A 19,928-nucleotide genomic window follows, 5' to 3' on the forward strand; every position below is an offset into this window, starting at 1 on the left:
AACCACAGGGGCTGCCGCCACAAGGCAAAGACCAGACACCTGTTTTCTCAGGGAGACCACACGCATCACGTCGAGTGTGAACAGCCGGCGGTCAGCAGCTGCCACCCTGGGATGTGGGGGACATGGGACGGGCGGCCACCGGGGCCAGGCCCTCCGCGCAAAGGTGCACGCGCTGCCCGGTCAGGGCCCGGGGCTCGTTTCCGTGGGGGTAGCGCCCCCGGGCCCAGAGTTTCGGCGCCGGGAGGGGAGCGGAGACAGAAGAGGCAGGAGGCCGGGTCGTGCTTAGTGTTTTATTCCCCGAACACGCTGTGCTACGGACGCTCCTGAGGCACCTCGCGGAGTCCTTCCAGCTTTCACCACCCCGGCCGGCAGCCTGCCTTCCGCTTCCTCCGACCGCACACCGACGACTCTGACAAGTCCGCTTCTTCCCACCAGTTGAACGATGAAGAGACATTAAATAGAGTTACGACTAGAGACAGGGGAGTCAGGGGAGTCGAGCTTCACTCCGTGCAGAGGACGGCGACGCCGCGCTCGTAGAAGCTGCGCGGGTCCTCCTTGGTGGCGATCTCGAAGTCGACCGTGAAGATGAGGTCTGCCCGGGTGAAGTTCAGGTAGACGGGCAAGGTCACCTAGAGGAGAGGACAGGGGCTCGCCGCTGGCTCAGGCAGAGACGGACAGCGGCCCTGGCGCCAGGCTGCACGCAGGGAAGGGGGCGGGCCCACGGCACCCGCCGACCCCAGACGGCGGAAGGGGCCACTTACCACGTTAGCCTTTCTCTCGGCGTTGGTCTGCTTGACCCAGCGCAGCTGCGTCAGAGGAAGAACCGTGGAGATGGCGTGGGACAGCGATAGCTTGTTGTTACTGCACGTGGCCCCCTGAAGCTTCAGCCCTGCCGGAAGAAGTCAGGCCCCGTCACTAGTGGCAACGGCTGTGCGACTGTGCTGCAGTGCACGGCTCTGGCGTGCTGCCACCCGTCACCTCAGACACACCTGACCGGGAGTGCCGCTGGAAGGGCCACCAGGACCACCCGTGAGAAGGCCCGGGTGCAGGGACCGGGGGCCTTAGGGAGCAGCCCAGACAGAGTGGCTGAGGACCCTAACTCACCCGTGACCCCAAAGCTGCAGGCATCGAGAGTGGCGCTCTGGGAGGTGGTGACGTTGACTTCCAGGCAGAGCTCCTCCAGGGACCAGCTGTTGGCCTGGGCCACATACTGCCTGGTGGCGGTGATGTACGCCTCGGGGACAAACAGGCCGCCCAGACACACGTGGATGTTCTGTGGGAAGCAGCGCCCCCCCCCCCCATGGTGAGGAGCGAGCACCACCCCTTCTCTTGGGTCATGCTGGGGTCTGGGCTAGTCCCCTGAGCTCCCGGGTGCTGCCCCTCCCCTGCCCAGACAGCTGCGACCCCTCCTCCAGGCTCCCGAGGAGCGGCCTACACCACCTTCAGTTCCTTAGCACCACCGGCCGCAGCCGCCTGGGAGATGTTCTGTAGCTGCTTGACCCTCTCGCTGAAGTCGGACACCCACTGGATGACGGTCATGCCCGCGGGCACGGTGTAGTGGGACCAGCTCCGAGGCAAGATGCCTGCAAGCAAGGTGACCCCAGGCAGCGTCAGTTCTGACCACTCCCAGGCGCACACGGGTCAGTGTGTGGCGCTCGCGGCTTCTCTGCTCCGCCCGCCTCCCTCCCTGACCACACCTCGCAGGTCCCGGATGGGCCGCCTCCAGCTCTGCATCTGCTCCGTCCAGCGTAACTGGGGGCGGGGTGGGATGTCTGGAGGACCACACTCACCCCCAAAGGAACGCCTCAGCGGCTAACTCCCCTCACACAACAGCTGTGCCTCACCCCAATTCAGGCTCTTGGGGTGGATCGGAGGCCCCTGGGGGCTCTCTCTACTTTTAGACTCAAGCACCCCCCTTTTTAATGTGCTGCCCGCTCCCCTAAAAATTGTAAAGATTTAATAAACGTTCAGGGAATCGGCAAATAAAACCTCTCGGGCCCTTCTGGGCCCGGTCCCTGGGGAAGGGCCCACGGCTGCTCTCAGAGGGACGTGGGCGCAGAAGGGATGGGCTGACCCCGCAGAGCAGCGGCCACGTGCCCCCCGCGCAGTAAGGGGGCGCACATGGGAGGGCCAGTACCTTTCACCAGCTCATTTATAAGGGTACGCAGGTAGTTGGTCTGTTTCTTCTTCCCTTCACACACTTGGACGACATCTGCCAAGTCCTGGCGAACGTCCTGAAGTAACTTAGCTCCCATCTTCACTTCTCTCTCAAAGAACCTGAACAGAGGATCCTACGATCGTCCAAGAGACGAGAAGGCCCGAGTCAAGAGGAGGCTTTAGAAAGAGCCCCTCCTCCAGCGGGACCTCACAGCCCCCCGGCCTGAGGCTCCCGGGTTTCTCCCGCGCTCGCTCTGGGAACCCTGCCCGAAGAGGAGGAATGGTGGCTGCCGCCGCTTCCTTGGAGACCCCCCCCCCCGCCCCCCGCGAGGGGCCTGCCCTCGTGCCGGAGCCCGGGCACAGACGCCCGCCGGCTGGGACTGCCCCGAGCCCGCCAGGACCGTGCACACCCGGGGGCCGCCCGGCCTGCTCCCGGCCACCTTGATGTTCTCCACCGTCCGCTTGAGGTGGCTCAGCGTGTGCGGGATGAGATGCAGCCAGTTGGACGCGGTGGTGTGCAGGGTCCGCATCCAGGCGGGGCGCCCGTCCGACGTGGAGTCAGCCCTGGCCTTCTTCTCGGCCTCGGCGTAGGCCAGGTCGTCCTCGTCCTCCAGCAGCTGCATCTTCAGCATCTTGCTGATCATGTCCCCGCCTGCAGCCAAGCCCACCAGCAGCGCGGGGAGGGGCGGGGCAGGAGGGCAGAGGAGAGAGGACGTGAGTGTACAGGCCACGTAATGTGGCACTTGCACGGTTCCACGGGGTGGGGGTGGGGGTGGGGGCGGGACGTGTTTCTGCGGCACAGCAAACACCAGGCCAGAGAGTGAGGCGGCAAATACAGAGGAAGACCATGACCCGATGGGGGCGGCTGGGACTGAGCCAGCAGCCTGCGCGCAGAGACGAGCGCGAGGCTGCCCGGAGACTCCACACTCCCGCGCCTGTGCGGCGGTTATCGGGCTGGGCTCTGGGGTGGGCCAGGCTCCCGCCAGGGAGACCACGGCGCTGTTAACTCCCTGGGTCCTGGGCCAGCCCACCGCTCTGCCTCAAACACCGACCCCTGCCTTGTGCAAGCCTGACCTCATCCTGGCCCTCGCCCGGTCCGGGAGTGCTGGAGGTCCAGTCCCCGAGCAGCACTGGAGGCTGGACCGGCAAGGACAGGCCCGTGTTGTCTCAAATGTCAGGGCCTCCCGAGGCGGGGCAGCCATCAGCCCAGGCCTTCACGGATGCTCTAAGAGGGGAGGGGGGCGTGACGTCTGGGGGCTCATCGGTATCGAGCGGCCCGATGCAGGCAGCTAGCTGCTACTAGAACAGAGCGAGGGACAAATCCTACACACCATTCCCCTGTCGTGGGGGCCAACTTGGGGTCACAGCAGGTGCCACCACTGTTAAGACGCTACAGGATCTCAGTACAGGCTTTTGTACAAGAGCGCGCTCCCGCCCAGCCCCGGACCCGCCGGAGCCTGCCCTGCATCTAGACCTCAAACACAACGGCCGGTAGCCCAGCCTCTCGTTTTGGTGGCCTAGGGGACGATGGCCACCTCACAGAGGGGGCTGGTCTGGCATGCGGTCCAGGTTGTCCTCAGAGAGCAAGCGCCGTAACCAGGGCTTCTCATGCAGAGCTGAAGGGAGGGCCTGAAGGGAACTGTCCTATCAAGCAGCTGTGTGATTTTGGGCGAATCTGGCTCCCATAACGAAGAGCCTGGGTCAGATGAGTGGTGTGCAAGTTCGCGGACGCAGCCGCCACCACGAGCGCCTGTTGGCCCCGGCCTTGGACTCAGGAGGTCTGAGGCCGAATCTGCGTTTATAGGAAGTTCCAAGAAGGCTGATGCCGCTGGGCTGGGGACCACACTCTGAAAACCACTGCATTAGATAGTTCTTGAATAGTCTTAAAAAAAAAAGCATGAGGAAAAACAAAAATTCTAAGAAATATTCTAATAAAAACTAACAGTTTTAAAACCTCATGTAATACCAGGTACCTTTCACTTCTTTAAGGAGAAAGAAATGATATCTGAATGTACGCTGAAAACCGACTTGTAATTTTCAGACCTCAATGACCTGAGCCTAGACTGTGGAAGAGATGCCAACCGGAACCAACTGTTTTCTTTTCCTGACTCCACCCCACCCTGAGGAGAGGCAGAGTCAGGAGCGGAAGAGCCAGCGGGGGGCGGGGGGAGGGGGGGCTCCCAGGGGCTGGGTGCGCGGAGTACCCACCCTGGGTGGTGAGCAGGACTCTTTCGGCGTTGTTGGGCAGGCCCAGCCAGGAGGGCGTCTGGGTGTCGGGGAGCAGCTCCACCCACTGGACAAACTCCTCTCTCCTGGAAAACCAGCACATTTGGAAATGCCATTCTGCCCGACACGGTTAAGTGCCTGGTGTGGCAAAGGTCTAGGTCACGGGAGGCAAGCTCATTCGTACCTGATGCCATCCGGCATCTGAATGTCTTTGTGCCCATCGACCTTGCAGGCCAGCTTAAATTCACTATCAAAACTCTTTGTTGTGAACAGACGCTCCAGGAAAGTGTTGAGCAGACGCTGGTCGAACTCATTGTCCACTCGTCCGCCATAGATGGACTGGGCCATCAAGGTCTTCAGTGCAGACCACGGGATCTTATCTGGCGAGATGTTCTGCCTCCCCTGTGTGAGGAAGGCTGGGTTTTGTGGCGGCAGGTCGGGGGGGCACTTGCACAGCCTGGCTCTCCATCTTGGGGAGGGGGCAGGTTTCTTTCTTACCCCCACATCAAACAGGACTCACCCCTGTCTGCCACACCCATGAACGCTTCTGAGTGCTCCCCTCCCATCTCTGACACGGCAGCCCGCACTTGCCTTTGCCGTGTCATCCAGCCACGTGTCCACCGTGTCACAGGCCGAGCGCAGGTCAGATTCCCCAAATTCATACTTCTTCGACCAGCCCAGGGGTGCGTATCGTAAGCGTTCTTGGATGATCGCGTGGAACCAGGCCAGCAGGAAGTACAAGCGAGCGCGCTCGTTGGGAGACTGGTGAGGAAAGTTATCAAGGATGGCGTCCCCAGAAAGCAGCACCCTTTCTAGCTAAGACAATAGTGTGACTCCTCTGCCAAAGTTTTATGAAGAGCCTCCAGGGGCGCCCGGGTGGCTCAGTTGGCTAAGCATCTGCCTTCGGCTCGGATGGAGCCCCGCATCAGGCTCCCTGCTTCTCCCTCTGCTCCCCACCCCCTGCTCGTGTGCACACGTGCTCTCTCTCAATAAATAAAATCTTTAAAAAACAAAACAAAACAAAAAAAGCTTTCCACCCTGAACCACGAACATCAGCACTTCTGATGTGGCACATTAAGACCAGTGCTACTGCCAGAAATTAAGTGCCAGTTTTCCTATTAATAAAGATATATTACAACGACACCATGGAGATCAATTATTCAGCCACAAAGAATGAAACAGAAAACAGATTTTCTGAACTTGTCAGCAAAGGTAGATAATGGCACAAAATAAAATTGTACTTAAGGATCCCTCTCTTCCTGCCCATGAGCCTTGGGGGACCATGCTTGGGAGCACGGGACTGCCAGACATCTCCCCAGATACAAATCCGGGCTCTGGCTAGAGAGAGATGCGGGTGGTGTCTGCTGACCTGGGAGCCTGCCTGTCACACCCCTGCAACCAAACACCGTGTGCGTATGTCTTCCAACTATTCTCACAAAGGGAATTTTGGCTACAGTTAAGTAAAATTTCCAGTGCAATTAGCCATTCCGGTGTTTCTGGGAAGGGTGGAGACCTGCTTCTGAATTCAGTGATGGGACTGGGTGTCTTGGACTTGTCCAGATAAAGTGTGCCAGGAGAAAGCAATGTGTACCTTGCATATCCGCGACACAGGGATGCTGCTGAACGTCCTCAGCATGTTGGCCTTCACCCCCGGGGGCGGCTCAAACACGAAGATGCGGCCCGCTCGGAGCAGATTCACGGGCACCTGAGGAGAACAGGGCTCCTGTCACTGCTCTGGTTCGCTGTGTGCTTCAGCTCAACTACACACGCACGCACGCACGCGCACACAGAATTTTAGGACAGAGAGGCCACACGAGCCCTCCCAGCAGCACGCCCACCAGGCGCGCACCTTGGGGTTAATCTCCATGGTCAGAAAGAGCCGAAAGCAGGCGTGCGGCTGCAGGGAGTGCAGCTTCTTCTCCAGCTGCATCAGCCACCCGGGGGCCAGGTGGACGTTCTTCAGCATCACCCACCTGCATGGGCAAAGCGAGAGCCACAGCCACACTTCAGGTTTCTGGTCGGAATTCTTGGGAACTAAGGCGTTCTGAAACAAAACTGGCCTACCTGCCCGACTTCACGGCTGTATTTATTGCTTTATCTGCTTGGTTGAAGCCTTCTGCAGAGCCTGGTGCCAGAAAACTCAGTGTCAGAAGGGCAGGCCTGGACCTCAGGGTCCACCATGAATTCCAAGGGGCTTCAGCCCGTAAAACTGATCAAGCACACTTACCGATTGCAATCGAAGTGATCTGCGTGTTCTGTTCAGCAGCAAGGTCTTCGACGTGCCCACTGGCATCATACCCAGGCACAGAGCACATTAGGACAGGCGTATTAGGCTTGACCTACAGAGGCAGAGGTCGGAACTGAGAGAGCACCCCGTCAGACGGCGTACATCTGTCGCGGGGAGAGCCCCGTGCCAGGCCTCGGGAAGGCTCGCCCTGGCCCTGAGGTGTGGGCGCTGTGGGCCTGACCAGGTTGGGAGTCCGTGGCGGGCACATGGCCTCATGAGGAGACAGTGGCGAGGCACTGGAGTAGGCGAGGCGTACCTGAGCCTGCAGGGGGCTAGAGCCGTACCTCAGTGTCCACAATGTGGGTCAGGTCGAGCGGCTGCTCCATGATGGACATGAAGGACTCGCCGAGGTTTGTGGAAACAAACATGTGGGCCATGGCTAGCAGGCGGTCGGGGCGGAAAGCCTGAATCAAGAGCAGGCGGTGGATGGCCTGCCCGATGGGTGCTGAAAGAAGGCACATGAAGGGTTGGGGGTGGGCACAGCACAGGCTCCAAGCTGCCCCCGCTGGGACTGGTCTCGCTACAAGCCCCTGCTTGACAAATGCTCAGTGTGCAAGACTCAGCTCAAATGACACCTCAGAAATCATGCTGCCGCTCCTGGCCCTCTCCACCCCAAGGAGAACTGCGACCACCTCCTGTCTTCAGTGAACCCTCTGGACACACTCGTGACAGTGCCGACCGCGTGGGCCTCTTCGTGGACACCGTGGTGGTTACCAGTTTTCAATGACTCCACGGACACCCACTCGTCGCAGGCACCTAAAGGTTCTCAGCAGTGTCTAGGGAAGAAGCTAGCAATTGCCAGCCCCACCCCTGCTGAGCTGCAGCCGCGCTGGAGCGCCGCCCCTCCCCACCTGAGCTGGCCAGCACAGGGCCTCGCGGGGCTACTCGCCCAACGAGCCAATCTCTCCCTTGACGCTGGGCCAGGGCCTTCCTATCTAGGCCTCTTTTGGTCTTCAAGCCTGAGTGGAACAGGAATGAGGACCTCAAGTTTAACACGGAGACACTTATTTCAGGAACTGGTGACTTTTCTGGAAGCATCCCTTCACTCAAGCAGCAAAACCCAATTTTACATTTGGGTCCAGAATGAAAACACAGGGGAGGCCCTGGCGCACGCAGGCTTACTGGAGGGGGCTTCTTCACTCCAGAGGTACGGGACCGTCTGCTCCGGGGAACTGCTGTCCAACCAGATGCCAAACTGCTGTGGAGACAAGAGAGAAAGCGTTGCCGTGGAGCAAAGCCCGTTTTTGTAGGCGGAGAAATTGAGATGAATGGATCAGATGGCGGACGTGAGTGCGACACACACAATCCCTCACCGCCAATTTCCTGGGAAGAGGCGGTGAAGCGTTCAGAACACTCACCTCGTCGGCCTGAACCTTTGCAATCAGGTCTTTGAATGCAGGGAGACAGCTCAACCTCACAACCGCCTCGGCCTGCTCCACAGTCAGGCCCTGGATCTTGGGTGTCGAGCCAGCACTCAGGACGATCTCCTTCCCTCTCAAGAAGTGCTGGAATTCGGCATCGTAGGTGGGCTCCCTGGGAAGGGGGTAACGGGTTAGCATGGGTCTCTGATTCACTTCTGCTGTCACTAAAAGAGCAGTAATAGGAAAGATTTTATTGCCTTTCTTTAAGCCCCCATTCCATGCTACCAGGTGAGCCCCATGCTCTGTCGGGGCAAGTGCAGCAGGGCGGGCCGACCTTACCCAATGGTGCCCTTCAGTTTGATTCTGGCCAGCAGCATGGCAAAGGTGATGTGGTCCTGGTGCAGCATGCCCCTGGCCACCCGGTTAAATGCCACCTGGAGACGAGAGTGGGCAACATTGCTGTCCCCCGACAATGACCTCCCATCTTCCCTCCCCGGAGACAGCCAAGCGCTGGGCACTCTACCTGGAAGAGATCCTTCGTTATGATGGAGAGGCGCTGCGTGTGGTCGGTGATGCCCTTGAGGTTCGGGTTCTCATACAGGACGTTGTGATAAATGTCCAGGAAAAACTGGAGGGAGTACTGGTACAGGAAGTGGATCTAGAAGCGAGTGGGTGATGGCAGTTAGGCAGGAGGGTGCAGAACACGGCGCACCGTCCCACAGCGGGGAGCTCCCACGGTCACCTGCTTCAGGGACTCCATGGTGAAGTAGATGCTGCTGCAGGCGGTGGACAGCGGCAGGTACTGCTGGGACACAGTCTCCACCTCCTGCATGACGATGTCTGTCTCCTCCACCTTCCTCGTCACCTCGGCGGCCTCTCTCTTGAGGTTCTCCAGAGTTGTGATGATGGTGTCGTCGTCCAGGATGCGCCCCTTCACCTCGTTCAGAGCTTGCAGCAGGGACTTCTCCAGCTGACGCAGCCGGAGCTGGAATTCCCCTGAAACGATTCGAACACCCTGAGTGCACCAGTACCTATGCTCTTCCAGAAGGAAAGTTCTCCCGAGTGTCTGAATACACCTGACGTGTTCCAGGCCCTTCCAAGTTCACCCCCAACCTGCTCCAAAACTCCCGAAGCAGAGACCCAGAAACACACCTTGAAGTTTAAGAAGGTCCGAGCGCTTTTCATCCACATCCGGCCTTTCCGCTTTCAGGACTTCATTCAGACACTGGCTCTGTAAACTGCTACGGGTGACCGTGAAGTTGACAAATGTGACCCGGGAACACAAGTCTGGCGGGAACTCCACCTGCCAAAAGGAGTAACAGAACCGTCTGCTTTGTCACCTGAGCTGTGACACCGAGTGCCGCCACAGCCACCTATCTGAGGTGCCTTGTTCCTTACAGTTGGATCTCGGGTGGACAGGAAGATGACAAATGACGGTGATAAGTCTATGTCCTGGTCGCCAAGGGTGATCAGCACTCTCCCCCCTGTTCGCCGAACTTCGCGGTTCAGTACCGGATTCAACACGGGATCGTAGCTCTCTACATCCTATGGATGTACACAGCAACTTTAATGGTCAGGGTTCCACAGGATTTATTTTCACCCGAATAATGGTGCATTGACATTGACCTCCTGCTCCAGATAAATACACCTCAGAAACCACCTAGCCACGGAGACCTACACTGTCCAGTACGACGGTAGCCATGAGCCACCTGTGGCCACTTCATTAAAAGATTCACTTCCTCAGTCACCCTGGCCACACACCCGTCCACCACACTGGGTAGCACAAATCAGAGAATATTTCCATCAGTGCAGAAAGTTCCAGTGGATCGTGAAGATCGAGACAAAACACTGTTTTGTTGGACTTACTTTTCATAGAACAATCGCAAATCTTTATCTCCTTTGACATCAAACGAGTATGAAGTTCAAAAACTACCACTGTTTGGATCACAGACTTCAGTTTTATATCGCATCAACTGTTTGCTGCACACACCTGCACCAGAAGGGGGTTCCCAAACCTCAGCGCGCTCTCCAGGTTCTTCCGGAAGGCGTCATCCAGGAAGCTGGTGCGCGTGATCTTGCGGTCCTTGTACTCATTCATGATGAATTCTGTGGCCTGGCCAGAGGGGTCGATGATCAGCGGGTACCTGAAGGTGAGGGGACATTAGAGCAAGTTCAGGGAGCCCCGGCAAAGACAATGGGAAGGCTGTCCCCACCATTTCAGCACAGTCTCCAGAGTCTCCCACAAAGACAAATGGGACAAAGGCTTGATGCTAAAGCCGTCTTTTTGAAGCGCTTCTGAAGGAGCTAACAAAGTCACAGACTCCCTGGAGCAGGCAGAGAGGGTTTAAACCACCAGGGACCCTGACGAATGGCAGACACAACTTCGTCCTTACAAGGAGCCTGGGAGAAGGTACCGTTAGCATGTCTGTTTTACGAATGAGGAAGATGGGGCACTAAGAGGCTACAGCAATGGGTCCAGGATCATGTGGCCAATTAAAAAATGTTTTAAAAACATGTACTGCACATACATGTTTGCACAAAATTCAGAAGCTATGAAAGGGCATCCGGTGGGAAGAACGGCCCCCTTCCCCTATTTCTGGTCACCAGTTTCTGGTGTGTCTACTCGGAGAAGGTCCAGGCGTTTATACACACACATGTGGGCGTGGGTACGTGTGTCTGTGGGCAGTACACCTGCACTCATGTGGGCCTGCCCGCCTTGTTCACTGCCTGCTGGAGCTGCCCTTTGCATGCACACTGCAGGAGTAGCCTGGCTGGCAAAGGCCCCAGCCTCCCACTATGGAGATGCACAGCGCCCGAGGTGCTGTCAGTCTGTTAGTCATGCTCTGTCCTTACATTTGTCATTTGTCACGTGTGCCACGCTACTGTTGGATCAGCACCTAGGAGTGTGCGTACTTCTCATTTAGAGGAATCCAGCCCAGCACAGACCATATGGGTGGATCAATATTCTCACCAGTACCATCTAGCAAGACACGGAGCCACTGGTGGGGCCTGAGGGGTTGCTCACAAAATCAAATGACACCTGCAAAAGTCTTCATCCTCTATTGTCCGTGGGACAGTGACACACTTCAAGGGCTCAAGGATTTCAAGATACTGAGATAAAGTCAGAAACACCCAGGGTGTCTGGGTTTGAGAGCTGCCGCGTAGAGGGCCAGGGGCCCTGTACGTGGGGTGGGCCCCGAGGACCCCCACCCCAAGCCAGTGTCGAGCCTGCCCTCCCTGCAGTCATTCCTCACTTCTTACTCTGGCTTCTTAAGCCACAAACCAGGTACCAGTTTCCCTTTCAACTCTTTTTAACTAAGTATTTTCAGTCATTATAATATTTTGAGAGAATCTGTTCTATTGTTCACCCCAATACACGGCCCTGCCAATCTGCCCTGAAAGGTTACACAAGGAAGGCTCACAGCACAACAGTTCAGATGGTCAGGAAGTGAGGCTGAGGACCGTGTGTACCCCACCATCAGAGATGGGCGCCCAGCCTACCTGCGCTGCTTGCTCACTGCCACATTTCTATTCAGCTCCTCAAAGATGTGTTTTCAAAAAACAAAAACGGGCCCACCGCACGTAAGAACTTCCAAGCCGCTCTCTCTCCGCTTAGTATGTACCTGTTGAACCGCTTCAGCATGATGGCGTTCTCTGTGCACAGGTCATCCGCAGGTAAGGAGCTGGCTTGCCAGCGAAGACGCTCGTCGGCGTTGGAGAGGTACTCGGTCCGCGCGATGTCTGTGCGGAACTAAAAGGGGAGCGCAGTTACCCCCCTCTTCAAAATGACAGGTGCCCGGTTTGCAAGCCAGGATGGAACAGGTGACTGGACACCAGTTTGGCTCACACGTTTAACGCCCGTGGAACCTGCTCTGGCCCGTTACCTGGATGTTGGCTTGCTGTAAGTGGTGGGACCAGGTGGTGAACAAGTTCTGGCGCATCTGCTGGTCAAAGTAACCCGCGTAGGCAATGAATGCTGCCGACAAGAGGCAGTCCCCAGCGATGGTGGACATCTGGTTTTTGAAAGTCTCACTTGTTTTTTCCCATCGTTCACGTTCAGCAGACAAACTCTTCAGAAGAGCAGTGCTCCGGTTTACCTAAAGGGAAGATCAAACAGGATTTATACTGACAAGTGAAAATCTGTCCCCCCACAGGGCTCTGGGCGGGCTAGAGACAGAAATACGCTCCAGTTGTTCACAGTCTCGGAGGAGAGGGGAGCCAGCTCCTCCATGACGGAGGACAACACAGGTCTCAGAACCTCAGCAGGGCACGAGGGGGTGTAGAGAAGCAGGAGTCAGCCTTGAGATGTACATGGGAGTGGAGACTGGGCAGGAAGAGTGCCCGAGGTAGAGGGTTGGCCAGAGGAAAGAAACACTGCTGGTGGGAGAGGAGAATATTCTGGGAATTCAGGAGTATGGGCACGGTGATGCACACAGCAGTGCATGTGAGACAGAGAGACAACCAGGCCTTCGGTGGCCCCGCTGAAATTGAGGTGGGCGAGGACACAGGCTGGGGGCTGGCGTGGGGAGGGGGCTCCCTAGCTTCAGATCACCCCCTGGTATCCACCTGTCTTAGTTAATGCCGGTCAGTAACTACCCAGGGAAGCCGGCAGGACCTCTCAGACACCCCAGAGCTAGCTGGCCGAGATGAACGTGGGGCGTGCACACGGGCAGAGCGAGCTAAGGGAGTCGGCAGAAAGGCATGGCCTGGCGACAGTCTTACTTTCGCTTCCACAGCAGCCAGGTCCGCCTTGATGGCCTGGGCCTCCGAGATGAGGACAGCGTACTCCTCCTTGTAACGGGCGATGCTGGCCTCCAGGTCCCGGATCATCTGCTCCACCTCGTTGGCCTTCTGCTGGTTGTCCTTGGCATCGTCCTCCAGCTTCTGCAGCTCATTGCGCAGGGGCTCCACCCGCTTTAACATGTCGGCGTAGTTAAGCTGAGGGGGACAAACGGTAGTTACTCTTCACAAGCGACCGGATGGGCTGTGGCTTTCCGCACAGGAGCCCGGGGCCACACCGGCTACCTGTGCGATCGCCCACTTCACCATGGGCCCACAGGCCAGGGACGCCCGGTTCACGATCTCGTAGTTGTAGCTTGGGTTGGACATGTAGTTTTTCTTCATCTTCTCCCTGATGGCATCGCTGCAAAAGAGGAAACGTAGCTCTAAGTTCGTGTAGGGTGAATGTAGCGTTTTTAGGAAACCGAAACGTAAAGGCCAGTTCCCATCTGCTGCCCCTGTGACCAGACCCGCCTGTGTTCTGGGTGACAGTGGCGCTGCCGCCAGGAAGGCCTCGGACCCTCCTGCCCTGACCCTCCCCTGACGGGAGGCAGTGTCCAGCACCAGCTCTGCGGGGGAGGTGCTCGCTACGTGGCGATGGCGCAGGACTTGGCTCACAGGGGCTAAGGAATCGGAAAGCTAGTGCCGGGAATGGGAGGAAGAAATCAGACTACTCCTTTGAGGGAAACGGCTTGGAAGGTATGTGTGCCCTAACGTAACAGACGCCACCTTCTGGCATACGCCCGGCCACAGTGACACGGCCACGCCATAGCAGGGCCACCTCCCAACACCTGGGCACAGTCTTCTGCTTCCTGGCAACACTTACCTGATCTCCTCCGCAGAGAAGTTGACGATGGTGGGGATGAAGTTCTCCCTCATGATGATGGAGCGGATCTGCTTCCAGTCCGTGGTGCTCTCCCCCAGCAGCAGGCAGATGGACTCGAGTGCCAGCTTCACGGCCGCAGGAGGGTTGGCCATGGACCGCACCTCCACCAGGTGCTGCTTCTTTATCGACTTCACGGCTGAGCACAGCGGCAGCAGAAGAGGTGGGGGTGGGAGGGGGACAGAGGAAGCGCAGTGAGGGGCCGCCGCACACCAGAGCCGTGGCTCCGACGAGGTGGGGGGCGGTCACTGCTCGGAAGGTCCCAGCAAACGAGACTTCGTCTTTAAACTTAAACTAGAATAGTAGGAGTAACCGACCTTTTAAATAAATACGAAGACCTCACTTTACTAACAAGCCCACACTGAACATTCCGTAAACAGCAGAATGCTGCCTTCTGCAATCTCACGGGCCCCCATTAACTCCTTCACCTCCAGAAAGACTTAAAACGATTCAGGTATTTTAATCATGTACGTGTCTTCCACAATTTAAACAAAAATGTTTTCAGTCTGCCTGGAAACTGTCTGCCTGGCTGGGTGAATACAGTTCTAAAGGGATGGCCGATGCCTTCTACAAGCTAAAACACAGTTATCTGGCCTGAACTTTTATGAAAACAGTTTTTCAGTGGTTACTTGGCAGTGAGAACTACATGAAGTTCTCATTTAATCTGACTCTCAAGGAAAATCTATAGTTCGGACGGTGTCTGTCAATTCCCCCTATGGTGTAATAGGAAGACTTCATGTGTGGAACAAACACCGTGGGGCCGGGAGGGAGCACAGGGGAGGGGCGGGCCCGGGGCGGGGGCGGGGAGCGCCTGCTACAGCATCTAAGTCAGTAGTCACTGGCCCGGCCGGAGCACGCTCGGACAACCACGAGACCACAAACACTGCACGCTTTATGGCACTTCTGCTGATGTTCAAATCAGGGATTCCTAAGAGCATATTCATGTAATTATCACCAGATTTTTTTTAAAAACCCATGTATTCACATAAACTTTATTTTGTCAATTGTCTCTCACGAGAAGGGTTCTACTCTGGTGAAAACAGTGTAGCGTTGTAAGAACTTTGCTTTATGAGACAAAGACAGTCTTCAGTGTTTAGGAAAGCCTTGAGATATCGACCAGGCTCAGTCCCCACCTTCCACAGCACCGTGGATGGAGGGCACCCTTTCTAGAAAGCCAGATCGGACAGGACCGCGTACCGTTCTGGGCCTCGATGACAGCAGGCTCCACTTTGTCCAAATCTTCTTTGACACTCATTTGTTTGTCTGCGATCACTTCCTGCTGCTTATGCAGCTGTTCCTGAATTTCTTGGCTCATCACCTAGAAAGGAAGAAGGGCTCGGCTGTGAGTACTGGTTACTTTGCTGAGTGACTCCTGAACACTCCCTACCCCACCCAGACACCCCCATCCCAACCTGTCAAACCCCGAAGCCCACCAGACTAGACTTCCTACACTCCCGAGACTGCCCAGCAGGCCAGGGCTCCTGAGACACGTACCTTCTTCTTCTCCGCCTCCTGCTGGTCTTTTACCATCTTCTTCAGCTTGTCATTGGCGGCCGCGTTCTTCACCTCCAGCTCTTGGCTCTTGATCCTCAAGTCACGCCGCAGCTCCTCCACCTGAGGGACAGACACCACGTTAGGAAAACAGAATCACGCAGAAATCACCTGGAAAGGGTCCTCACGTCAGCCCCCTGCCTGTAAGGGAAGCGAAGCCCTGGGATGTACCTGGTCAACCGTTTCTTTGATCTTTCTGAGTCCGACATTCAAATGCATCTGCTGTTCCTCCAGCTCGCTCCGCTTCTCGTGGAACAGGTTGGCGTAATGGTTAATGAAGTCCAAGTAGTGGCGAGGCGTGATGGCCATCGTTCTGCCCCCGCGCTTTGCTAGCCGAGCATTAGCCTTTTAGAAAATAGTTCAATCTTTTCACTCTCCAGAACATTCTCTGTGACTTCACCTCAAAAAGCTACTGCTCTGCCATGTGACACGGTGGCATGGACTCAGCCCCCAGGAGTCACACTTGAGCTGGGGTCTCAGCTCAGCCTCCTGTAAGATCCCAGGGAGCCCCTGAGACCCCTAAGCTCTCTCCTTAAACATCTCTACGACACAGAGGTGACCTCGGCGACTGCACCCGTGTACTCCGTGTGAATCGGCTCCACAACTGGGGGTACTGTGCGCCGTGCCTCCTCTGCTTCTGCTTATTTTCCACGGACACTGAAGTAAGAGACAACAGCAGGAAGAGGGCGCGAGGGCACAGCTCTGTGTGACCGGCTGCTCTGGGCCCTCAGACTAAAGCAGGCCAACGGGACACGAGACCAGTGAGGGAAGCCAGCGCCGGGCCACACTCCGGAGGAAACGGGGGCAGCCTGCAGGTGCGGCAGGGGTGGCAGGGCAGGGGTCAATGGGACACCCACAAAGGTTCAGAGTGATTTTCACAAAGCCTTTCAGATAGGAGCCGACTGGACTCTTCCATGACAAGGAGTCTAAAGCAAGGGTCAGCAACCCTGGCCGCCACTGATGTTCCTGCAAATGAAGCGCTAGCGGCACACGGCCCTACCGACCCTCCTGGTCCACAAAGCCCAAGGCATTAGCTAACTGGCCTTCTACAGTAAAAGCACGCTGACCCCTGGTGCAGAATGGAGAACCAGGGCCCACACACCCACATGGGCAGGGAGATAAGAAAAGCAGAGAAGAATGCTTTACAGAGGCAGACACCAGAGAGAAGCGAAGGTCAGTGACCCCACAAGGTGCAGGCTGGTAACGAGGAGGATGTGCCCCCGACAGAGGTAAAAACGGGCCATGGCGTCGCGTCTACTACCACGTCCCCCCAGCTCTCGTCTTCATCGGTTTACTCTTCCGCGGCCTGGACACCGAACCCACCTGGTGGAGAGTCTGATGAACAAACACACAGCTGTTTACGATAGCTTCGCGGTGTGACGGCGGCTGCGGCAGTTTGTCATACACGACGGGCATGTAATCGGGCACGATGTAGTTGGGCTTCTCCAGGTCCATTTTACTTGTGAATTCTTTGCCCACTTGATACAGTGCTTCCGTGGACCAGTCCCCAAACCAGTTCAACACACACCTGAGAAAGACACCCACGTCTCACACAGCCCCCAAGAGCAGGGCCTGCCCCTTGGGGAGAAACCGGCTCCCATGACCCGGAGCTGAGCAGACCCCGGCGTACCTGTTGAAAAGTGCTGGGGAAGTGGCTGCGCGGTCCTTGAGCCCCTCTGACGACGGGTTCATGGTGAAGACCACGTGGAGGTTGCGGATGACCTGGCTGGTGAACCATTTGTACAGCTCCTCATGTGAGTCCAGCATCAAGCCCTCCTTCTGGGCCCCCTCTTTACACTGGGTCATCAGGGTGGCATACTCGTCCCCTTCGAAGAGGCCAGGAACCTAGTGAATGAGAGAGCACGACTACTGGCTGGTTCTGGTGACCTGCCGCCACGCATACGCAACAGCATGCCATGTGGCACTTACCTCCCCGTTGGCCAGAAGCGTATTCATTCGCTCCAGGAATCCAGAATCCAATACGTTGGATTCATCCATGATAAATGCAATCTTTTCATTCTTACAGCCAGAACGCCTCAACACGGTCCGAAGGTCTTCATCAAAGTCTTCCCCGGTGTACTTCCTGTGCACCTACAGAAGGAGTTGACAGGTTAGGTCCGTTCTCACTCAAGGAGCCGCGTGCATGCATCAGGAATCCACTGCTGGGTTTAAAAGTGTCGACCAGACCCACCTTAATCTGGTACACGCTCAAACCATTCATCCAGGCCACAAAACGGGACAGGGTGGTTTTTCCCGCTCCACTGACACCAATCAGAAGCAAGTGGCCCTGAGGCTGGCGGAATATTCTGAAACATTATCAGAAAAAGATACAATTCAAGACTTTTATGATCTGTTCCCCTTTCAACACTCAGGTCCTAAACTTTCTCAGGAGTTAATCTACAACATTTTTAATGTGTTTTAACTTCAATCTGTAGGTTAAACAGTTGTCGAGCAATCGCTATTTGCCAGGTCTAGGGGGTGCAAATATCAGTAGGACGCGGTCCCGTCCTCCAGAAGCTCAGATGGCAGGAGGCAGACAGACCCAATTCTTTTTTTTTTTTTTTTTAAAGATTTTATTTATTTATTTGACAGAGAAAGACACAGCGAGAGAGCGAACACAAGCAGGGGGAGTGGGGGAGGGAGAAGCAGGCTTCTCCTGAGCAGGGAGCCCGATGCAGGACTCCCTCCCAGGACCCTGGGACCATGACCTGAGCCGAAGGCAGATGCTTAACGACTGAGCCACCCCGGCGCCCCAGACAGACCCAATTCTAATAGAGCTTTCAATCGTGGTAGGAACAGACTGCTAGCAGGACCTGAGTAAGTGCCGAGCAGCAGGCAAGTATGGGACAGAGAAGCTGGACTGAGAAGGACGGGGGGGCGGGGAGGGGAAAGGGGGGTTGTTTGGTGGAGAGGCGGGGTGGAGGTGAGGTGGGGGAAGGTGGGGAGGCCTGGCAGGATCCTACATTAACAGTAGCTTAGGCCAGTGGTGAGGCTGTAACAACAAAAAGCCCACCGGTCGATCCTGAGCACGTGGTCTAACACTTCATTAAACAGGACCAGAGGGACATCAAGTTCTTCTTCATAGAAGACTTTCAGCCGAGCTTTGACGTAATCTCTCAATTCTTCCTGGTCTACAGGGATGTAATCCTGTAGAAAAAAAGGTAAGACCCAAATTACTAAGAAATCATCTTTGTTATTACGCCAGTTATATTTCCATATACTCAGGGGCGCCTGGCTGGCTCAGCCGGTAGAGCATGAGACTCTCGATCTTAGGGTTGTGAGTTCATTCAAGCCCCATGTTGGGTGTATAGATTGTTTAAAAAATAAAATCTTAAAAAAAAAATGCAACAAAAGAAGGTATTTACAACATAGCAACAAAAATATACGTTAACTAGGACTGGATCTAAAACCATGGAAAATTTTTGTAGAGAAAACTGAACTTCACTAAAAAGACCTTACAGAAGGACCTAAAAAAAATGAAGACAAAGACCATGACCATGCAGAGAAAAGCAAACTACTGTAAAAATGTCAGTTCCATCCAAACTGACAGGGAAAGCCAATGTAATCCTGGCCTCAATCTCAAGGGTGGACAGGGGTGGTGGTTTTAGTATAACTGGACAAGCCAATTCTAATTTCATTTGGAAGAGGAGAGGGCCAAGGATGGTCAGAGTCCCTAAAGAAGCAGCAGGTGTGAAGGCCTACTCATCAGACTTTACCATCGCTCTCAGGGCCCTGCAATCTGAGCTCAGGAAGGGACAAATAATCAACAGAACAGGACAGAGCCTCTGAAACAGACCCTTGCATGCGGGGAGCCCATGACAACAGAGAGACGCTGCCAAGTAAGGGATTATCCAACCAACAGTGCTGGGTCCTATGTTGGGACAATGGACATCCCTCAGGAAAAACTGGAAACGGACCTGTAGCTCACTCCACATACACACACAATTATAAATGGATTATGGGTTAAATGACAGAGCTTTAACAATATTGGTTCTTCAAAAGACACAACAGAGACAGTGACAGATGAACCACTGGAAGAAGATGGTGCCTATAAATGAGCAGAAAATTCTAGCAGCACCAAACAAACCTATCTTGCTATTTCTTGCTTCCGTGAGGCCCTCTTTAAGACCCAACGCCAGGGTCTGCTCCACCAAGATCTCTCCCCAGACGGAGCCGTTTCCACCTGTCTCCCCTGTTGGACTGTGAGCTCCCTACAGGAAGACTTTACTCATCCCTGTGTCTGCACTTCCTACTGAATGAAATGCATACTGAAACTACAACTTACTAAAACATCCTACTTCTCTGGAAAAAGGACAGCTCATAGCTATTCTGGGAACGTCAACTTTGTTTAGTACAAAGTATATGAAACGTTTTCATGCAAGTTATTCATAATTAGCTCATTTTTATAGCGTGAGAAAAGTGAAAGCAAAGGGAAAGTCTCCTTTCACTGCAAACGTGTGGAAGCCGTGACCCCTGCTGGCTGGAGCGGCACGGCTCTTGTAGCGGCCACTTCACGGGAGTAGGAAGCACACGGCAGGCAACCAGCCCCAGCTGCATTCCTGGGACTGTTTGCCCCACATTATCAGCAAATGTGTAGTGCATCATGCCTATACCCAAATCTCCACTCACAGGGTGCTTCAGGAAAAAGCTATTTTTGATTAGAAGAGAATTGTAACTAAAAGGA

At 55.6% G+C, this 19,928-nt stretch overlaps 1 protein-coding gene across 2 annotated transcripts in view; it reads right to left on the bottom strand.

Moving 5' to 3' along the window:
* Positions 1-276: 276 nt before the first annotated feature.
* DYNC1H1 (dynein cytoplasmic 1 heavy chain 1) overlaps positions 277-19,928 on the bottom strand; it is a 69,627-nt gene continuing 49,975 nt past the window's right edge. Inside the window, exons 44-78 of one of the 2 annotated variants that reach the window (XM_027569066.2) lie at positions 18,258-18,391; positions 17,436-17,550; positions 17,174-17,335; positions 16,875-17,089; positions 16,568-16,772; positions 15,416-15,589; positions 15,188-15,307; positions 14,891-15,011; positions 13,637-13,832; positions 13,057-13,174; positions 12,754-12,969; positions 11,916-12,128; positions 11,655-11,782; positions 10,022-10,175; positions 9,430-9,576; positions 9,184-9,334; positions 8,774-9,027; positions 8,555-8,689; positions 8,371-8,465; positions 8,029-8,203; positions 7,793-7,865; positions 6,955-7,115; positions 6,611-6,722; positions 6,448-6,508; positions 6,233-6,356; positions 5,975-6,088; positions 4,975-5,145; positions 4,568-4,785; positions 4,366-4,469; positions 2,598-2,809; positions 2,138-2,291; positions 1,441-1,583; positions 1,105-1,273; positions 762-889; positions 277-629 (exon numbers count right to left, since the gene is read on the bottom strand). In XM_027569066.2, the coding sequence (XP_027424867.1) occupies positions 501-629; positions 762-889; positions 1,105-1,273; positions 1,441-1,583; positions 2,138-2,291; positions 2,598-2,809; positions 4,366-4,469; positions 4,568-4,785; positions 4,975-5,145; positions 5,975-6,088; positions 6,233-6,356; positions 6,448-6,508; positions 6,611-6,722; positions 6,955-7,115; positions 7,793-7,865; positions 8,029-8,203; positions 8,371-8,465; positions 8,555-8,689; positions 8,774-9,027; positions 9,184-9,334; positions 9,430-9,576; positions 10,022-10,175; positions 11,655-11,782; positions 11,916-12,128; positions 12,754-12,969; positions 13,057-13,174; positions 13,637-13,832; positions 14,891-15,011; positions 15,188-15,307; positions 15,416-15,589; positions 16,568-16,772; positions 16,875-17,089; positions 17,174-17,335; positions 17,436-17,550; positions 18,258-18,391 (5,301 nt within the window). In that variant the 3' untranslated portion in view covers positions 277-500. Of the gene's footprint in view, positions 630-761; positions 890-1,104; positions 1,274-1,440; positions 1,584-2,137; positions 2,292-2,597; positions 2,810-4,365; positions 4,470-4,567; positions 4,786-4,974; positions 5,146-5,974; positions 6,089-6,232; positions 6,357-6,447; positions 6,509-6,610; positions 6,723-6,954; positions 7,116-7,792; positions 7,869-8,028; positions 8,204-8,370; positions 8,466-8,554; positions 8,690-8,773; positions 9,028-9,183; positions 9,335-9,429; positions 9,577-10,021; positions 10,176-11,654; positions 11,783-11,915; positions 12,129-12,753; positions 12,970-13,056; positions 13,175-13,636; positions 13,833-14,890; positions 15,012-15,187; positions 15,308-15,415; positions 15,590-16,567; positions 16,773-16,874; positions 17,090-17,173; positions 17,336-17,435; positions 17,551-18,257; positions 18,392-19,928 lie in introns of both variants that reach the window. The other variant, XM_027569065.2, reaches the window with a different exon arrangement.

Source organism: Zalophus californianus, chromosome 6 (genome assembly GCF_009762305.2).
Source record: "Zalophus californianus isolate mZalCal1 chromosome 6, mZalCal1.pri.v2, whole genome shotgun sequence".
In the NCBI taxonomy this organism is placed as follows: domain Eukaryota; kingdom Metazoa; phylum Chordata; class Mammalia; order Carnivora; family Otariidae; genus Zalophus; species Zalophus californianus.